The sequence below is a fragment of the Oncorhynchus mykiss genome, chromosome 19 (genome assembly GCF_013265735.2).
Source record: "Oncorhynchus mykiss isolate Arlee chromosome 19, USDA_OmykA_1.1, whole genome shotgun sequence".
Classification (NCBI taxonomy): Eukaryota; Metazoa; Chordata; class Actinopteri; order Salmoniformes; family Salmonidae; genus Oncorhynchus; species Oncorhynchus mykiss.
Genome location: NC_048583.1, coordinates 27,690,412 through 27,697,498, shown reverse-complemented (window position 1 = coordinate 27,697,498; position 7,087 = coordinate 27,690,412). Strand labels below are relative to the sequence as shown.

Below are 7,087 nucleotides of genomic sequence, written 5' to 3'. Positions count from 1 at the left end.
AGATTTTGATTTAAGGCGGCAATCGGCAGTAGAAACGTGTCCTTCCCACCCCTGTTTCGGGTAAAAAGCAGAGGGCTGAGGCTGGAGAAATGTAACCACTTTCCAATTCACAGGCAGAGCTATGATGCAAGGGCTGGCCATCCATTAAATGATTGGTTTAACCATAGTTTGAGGTTATATAATGTTTAACATTTACTTGGCTTACAGACATTGGAGTAAAACAAGCTTATGTTTTGGGTTCAGATGTTAGAACATTTGAACTAAGCTCATGAGGAATTGAAGTTATATTTTCGAAGAATCAATGGGTACATTTCAATTTAAATCCAAAAAATGTATGTAGCAACTGCTGATTGCCCCTTTAATCCAATTCGTTGTGTGAGTCACATGCCTTGTTCCTATTGTCTGCAGCAGAGCGAAGGGTGTGTACCGGGGGACTGGGGACGTATACAGGGTTGGGCAGGGCTGGCCGACGGCGGTATTTTCCAGCCGTGGTGGCGCAGCATCCTTTGTACCATGAAGCCTTGGTGCGGTGCATGCCGTTTGAGAATGGTGGAGGCAGTTATCATTGTCAGGATCAAGGAGGATATTCCTCAGATTTGGAGATAAAACACGTATGCTGTTATTAGGTGTGTCCGATTACAGAATGTTAACATTTTCTGCGAATGACATGAATTGGTGTACCTGAGTATTGCTCAGCGGAGCTGCGGTGCGAGACGTGTAATCTCCTTGATGCGCGATTAGCGACGTATACGGTGGAAGTGTTGCGGAGAAATCAATTTTACGGTCAAGGATCGAAGGAATAAATATGTCGAGACAGTGCGAGGCTGTGAAGGTGGTGGTGCGATGCCGCCCATTCAACAGGAGAGAGGAGACGATGGAAAACGATAACATATTGGAGGTGAATACAAAACTGGGGCAGATCACATTGAGGAACCCAAGGGCGTCACCTGAAGAACCCATGAAATCGTTCACCTTTGATGCAGTCTACGACTCTGAGTCGAAACAGAGCGATATTTATGACGACACAGTTAGACCCCTTGTAGACTCCGTGTTGCAAGGATTCAACGGGACCATATTAGCTTATGGGCAAACTGGGACAGGTAAAACCTTCACCATGCTAGGTATGCCCACAGACAATGAGAGAGGGATCATCCCAAATTCATTTAACCACATTTTTACACAGATCTCCAGGTCTCAGAATCAGCAATATTTAGTGAGGGCATCCTATCTAGAGATCTATCGGGAGGAGGTCAGGGATCTGTTATGTAAGGACAACAACAAGAAACTAGACCTCAAAGAAAACCCAGATTCCGGTGTCTATGTCAAAGACCTGTCTTCGGTTGTCAGCAAGAATGTCACAGAGATCGAACATGTCATGAACATAGGAGACCAGTCCAGGTCTGTGGGGTTCACCAATATGAACGAACGCAGCTCGCGGTCCCATGCCATCTTCATGATCACGGTGGAGTGCAGTGAGAAAGGTGCAGATGGAGAGGACCACATACGGGTTGGGAAGCTGAACATGGTTGACCTGGCTGGCAGCGAACGTCAGAGAAAGACAGGTGCTAATGGGGAACGCCTGAAAGAGGCCACTAAAATCAACCTGTCCCTCTCAGCACTGGGTAATGTCATCTCCGCTCTGGTGGATGGGAAGAGCACACACATCCCTTACAGGGACTCTAAACTTACCCGCCTGCTCCAGGATTCACTAGGTGGCAATGCAAAGACGGTCATGGTAGCCACTCTGGGACCAGCGTCCAAGAACTATGAAGAGTCCCTAACGACCCTGAGGTACGCTGACAGGGCTAAAAATATAAAGAACAAACCCAAGATCAATGAGGATCCGAAGGATGCTCTGCTGAGAGAGTTTCAGGAGGAGATCACCCGCCTGAAGGCCCAACTGGAGGAGCGAGGGATGCTGGCAAAGGAAAGGAGGAGGAGAAGGAATAGCAGAAGACTGACTAAAAGTATGATTGTGGAGGATGTAGCCCACAGAGAAAAGGATGCGGAACTGTGGAAGGCTCTGGAAGCAGAATGGGAGTGGAATGCAAAATACTATATAAAAGAAGAACAGGAAAGCAGGAGGAAGAAAGAGGAGGAAAGAAGTATAGCGATAAGTAGATTCAAATCCATGGATAACTCTGTAGAGGGCCGTTCCCAAAAAGTTGTTACATCCACGATACCGATACATAGATTTAGCTCTGTTGAGGATAACCCCAAAAAGCTTCTTCCCACCAGCGCCCATAGCAGCCCAGGGGCCAGAGAGAAATGGAAGCCATTTGGTGAGAAGGAGCAGATGGAAAATGAAAGGATGATGGACCACATGCAGAAGGAACAGGAATCCATGGAAAAGATTATTGAGAAATATAAGGTGACAATAAATATATTATTATTTACTCTGTTTCTGTATATGAGACAATAGTGCATTTTGGTATGTTTAATATGAGCAATGATTCATTGGTCATGATACAGAGCATCAGTCTTTACAATAATCAATTATCCATATTGCCACGTGTCTTTCCCTCCAGGCAATGGAGAGCAAAATATTGGCTGGGGGAAAGAACATTATTGACCACACTAATGAGCAACAGAAGATGCTGGAATTGAAGAGGCAAGAGATTGCAGAGCAGGTGAGAGATCGTCTACAAACCCATAGGCTATGATAGATTGGGGGAGTCGTGGCGAAGGCACAAAACAACTAGACTATCCCTCTAGTATATCGGAAATATTGCTGTATGTAATGACCATGTTGCAAGTGGTTATTCTAAATAATATTATATTTCTTAATGTGCTTCCAGGTTTATGCATTGTTTTTTTTCTGTGTTCACATATCTTCGATTTTGGTCAGCATCATGGAGAATGGCTGTATATATACAGTGCCTTGCGAAAGTATTCGGCCCCCTTGAACTTTGCAACCTTTTGCCACATTTCAAGCTTCAAACATAAAGATATAAAACTGTATTTTTTTGTGAAGAATCAACAACAAGTGGGACACAATCATGAAGTGGAACGACATTTATTGGTTATTTCAAACTTTTTTAACAAATCAAAAACTGAAAAATTGGGCGTGCAAAATTATTCAGCCCCTTTACTTTCAGTGCAGCAAACTCTCTCCAGAAGTTCAGTGAGGATCTCTGAATGATCCAATGTTGACCTAAATGACTAATGAGGATAAATACAATCCACCTGTGTGTAATCAAGTCTCCGTATAAATGCACCTGCACTGTGATAGTCTCAGAGGTCCGTTAAAAGCGCAGAGAGCATCATGAAGAACAAGGAACACACCAGGCAGGTCCGAGATACTGTTGTGAAGAAGTTTAAAGCCGGATTTGGATACAAAAAGATTTCCCAAGCATTAAACATCCCAAGGAGCACTGTGCAAGCGATAATATTGAACTGGAAGGAGTATCAGACCACTGCAAATCTACCAAGACCTGGCCGTCCCTCTAAACTTTCAGCTCATACAAGGAGAAGACTGATCAGAGATGCAGCCAAGAGGCCCATGATCACTCTGGATGAACTGCAGAGATCTACAGCTGAGGTGGGAGACTCTGTCCATAGGACAACAATCAGTCGTATATTGCACAAATCTGGCCTTTATGGAAGAGTGGCAAGAAAGCCATTTCTTAAAGATATCCATAAAAAGTGTTGGTTATAAAGTTTGCCACAAGCCACCTGGGAGACACACCAAACATGTGGAAGAAGGTGCTCTGGTCAGATGAAACCAAAATTGAACTTTTTGGCAACAATGCAAAACGTTATGTTTGGCGTAAAAGCAACACAGCCGAACACACCATCCCCACTGTCAAACATGGTGGTGGCAGCATCATGGTTTGGGCCTGCTTTTCTTCAGCAGGGACAGGGAAGATGGTTAAAATTGATGGGAAGATGGATGGAGCCAAATACAGGACCATTCTGGAAGAAAACCTGATGGAGTCTGCAAAAGACCTGAGACTGGGACGGAGATTTGTCTTCCAACAAGACAATGATCCAAAACATAAAGCAAAATCTACAATGGAATGGTTCAAAAATAAGCATATCCAGGTGTTAGAATGGCCAAGTCAAAGTCCAGACCTGAATCCAATCGAGAATTTGTGGAAAGAACTGAAAACTGCTGTTCACAAATGCTCTCCATCCAACCTCACTGAGCTCGAGCTGTTTTGCAAGGAGGAAAGGAAAAAAATGTCAGTCTCTCGATGTGCAAAACTGATAGAGACATACCCCAAGCGACTTACAGCTGTTATCGCAGCAAAAGGTGGCGCTACAAAGTATTAACTTCAGGGGGCTGAATAATTTTGCACGCCCAATTTTTCAGTTTTTGATTTGTTAAAAAAGTTTGAAATATCCAATAAATGTCGTTCCACTTCATGATTGTGTCCCACTTGTTGATTCTTCACAAAATAATACAGTTTTATATCTTTATATTTGAAGCCTGAAATGTGGCAAAAGGTCGCAAAGTTCAAGGGGGCCGAATACTTTCCCAAGGCACTGTGTATGTATATATATATATATATATATATATTTTTTTTTCATATTATTTGAGTGTAGGCTAGGCCTAGCTGTATTGGGTTTGCATGAATGAACCATGACTCTACAAAGGAATTTCCTTTGGAATAAAAGCCATTTTTATTTGTTTTTAGATACGACGGGAGAGAGAGATCCAGCAGCAGGTGATGGCTCAGGATGAGGAAACAGGAGAGCTGAGAGAGACCTTCTCCTCCCTGCAACAGGAGGTGGATCTCAAGACCAAGAAGCTGAAAAGGGTAAAACGGATGACTAACCAATCCTTCCATATACATTAAGCCCATCTACTGTAGGATCATTATTATAACCTCATGTTTAATTTGAACTGATTTGAGACACAATTCTATTTCCTAATTCCAGGTATTTTGATAAGGATGTTAATATTTAATGGCGTTATTTCGTTCTTCCTATTGTGTTTCCTCTCTCGTTGATCCAGTTGTATGCCAAGCTGCAGTTGGTGAAGGCTGAGATTGGGGACGTCATTGATGAGCATGTAGTAACCAGACAGGAGCTTGAGCAGACACAGAATGAACTCACCAGAGAACTCAAGTTCAAGTGAGTATTAATAACCTGTAATCATGCAAGTACGCATGCAACACACACACACTACACCAATTTGGCTCACTTTTTACAATATTTTTTATGTTTTACCTGCAGGTATCTCTTAATTGAAAATTTCATCCCTCCTGAAGAAAAGAACAAGATTATGAACAGGCTTCACTTTGACAGTGAGGAGGACCAGTGGAGGTTTAGGTCCTCTGTTACTTCAGAAAGGTCAGTGAGTTCACCCAGTCTACACTAGTCCATACTACACTCTTAGAAAAAAAGGAACCTACACAGGTTCTTTGGCTGTCCCCATTGGAGAGCCCTTTGAAGAATCCTTTCTGGTTCCAGGTAGAACCATTTTGGTTCCAGGTAGAACCCTTTAGAGTTACATGTAGAACCCTCTACACAGAGGGTTCTACATGGAACCCAAAAGAGTTCTACCTGGAAAAGTATTAAAAAATGGACTACTTTGTCACAATATGATATTATCTATACTTTTCTTTTAACTCCTTAAATAACTCCTAAACTAGTCTTTCCTCCCATACACATCTTATTGCAGTAAATCGGCTTATCAGGTGACACGAAGGCCCACTTCTGTGGTGGGATACAAGAGACCTATCAGCCAATATGCACAGATGGCTGTCACAACAGGAGCTCAATCTAGATACCGGGTGGGTTGGTGCTAGGTTTTGTATCTATGGAAATATATATATTTGAGATTGAAATTTAGTGTAGTGTAATTTTGCTAAATGTATTGCATGTGCTAGATGGAAAATGTTTAATCAGTTGTATTTGACAGTATATGATTAAAAAAATAAACTTTGCTCATACTTGAGGTCCATTGACATACTGTACTGATTAATGTCCAGAACACAATTTCCACCCATTTTATTGAATCATCAATTGCAGATGCTTTCCATCATCACCCTCCATTACATTAAACTTCCTCTCTCTTTCTCTCTCATTCCTTATTCCTATAGGCTGAGAATGTAATGCTCCTGGAGCTAGATATGAGCCCACCCACCATGTACAACCTCAACCTTAATGGAGCACACCTGGAGCAGGCCTTTGGAGGTCCCGGTAGCCCCAGGAGAGACCTGCTAGTCAACGTCCCCTTCAGGGACAGGACCACTGCATCAGGAAGGGTCCGGAAGTCACGATCCTGGTGAGTTACAGTACCTGTAGTAACCTGTTGAGTTTAACCTGCAGAGGAGGACTCTATTAGAGTTGCTACAGAATTGGCTGATTAACTATTATCTGATTAGTCTTTCCGACTTTACTAATAATTGGCAGCATTTAGAGCCATGAATTTCATAATTTTCTATGCATTCGTTTTTGCTGTATACCCTTTTCTTCGTTCCCAGGTACCAGGCACCTCGCTCATCCTCTTCATGCATCTCATCCTCTTCATCATCCAGCTCTATAACACAAGGACCCCAGACCCAGTGCTCTCCTCACCCTCAGAGACCCTCCTCAGCCATCTATACTCCGTTGGAAGGTGCCATTCCAGGGAGCCCCTGATTATAGAACATTCCAATGTATATCATATATGCTTATTTGCTGTGTTACATTATGCAATCAACAATTTCAAAGTGTGTTATTTCACCAAATACAATTTGTCTGTAACCAAAAGATTTGCATAAGACTTTGTGGAAAATATTGTAAAGCTGAGCTTTTCATTATTTTATCTTTTTTTAAATATTATTTTAGCTTATGCAGATGATGACTGAAGTAATGTTTAGCTTTAGATGTATTGAAACATCAGAATAAATGGTACAAACTGTTATAAATAACATGTATGAGCCTACATTTTTTTAGGGAAAATATAAAATACCTGTCTTTCAAGTCAAATGAACTGCCACTGACCAATAATAGGGAGAGGAGAAAAAAAGCACCAGCCTAAAGGTTTGCACGAATTTGACTAATTTTAAAGGATTTACTCGGTAGGCTAATATTTTATTCTAGCCTAAAACACCACCATCTCCCAAAAATAGTCACATGTTCTGACAGTAATAAC

General features: G+C 42.0%; 1 protein-coding gene across 1 annotated transcript; it reads left to right on the top strand.

The window, feature by feature from the left end:
* The first annotated feature begins 425 nt into the window (after nucleotides 1-425).
* Nucleotides 426-6,866, top strand: LOC110497609 (kinesin-like protein KIF3B). The gene is made up of 8 exons (XM_021573841.2): nucleotides 426-2,371; nucleotides 2,529-2,630; nucleotides 4,641-4,763; nucleotides 4,961-5,079; nucleotides 5,182-5,298; nucleotides 5,630-5,741; nucleotides 6,051-6,235; nucleotides 6,435-6,866. The coding sequence occupies exons 1-8, from the start codon at nucleotides 806-808 to the stop codon at nucleotides 6,589-6,591; spliced, it is 2,481 nt and encodes an 826-aa protein (XP_021429516.2). The 5' UTR covers nucleotides 426-805; the 3' UTR covers nucleotides 6,592-6,866.
* Nucleotides 6,867-7,087: the final 221 nt, after the last annotated feature.

Coding starts and splice junctions, on each gene's coding strand:
- LOC110497609 (XM_021573841.2), top strand. CDS start 806: ATGTCGAGACAGTGCGAGGCTGTGAAGGTGGTGGTGCGATGCCGCCCA. Junction 5,742..6,050: donor GAGCTCAATCTAGATACCGG/GTGGGTTGGTGC, acceptor TTATTCCTATAG/GCTGAGAATGTAATGCTCCT. Junction 6,236..6,434: donor GTCCGGAAGTCACGATCCTG/GTGAGTTACAGT, acceptor CTTCGTTCCCAG/GTACCAGGCACCTCGCTCAT.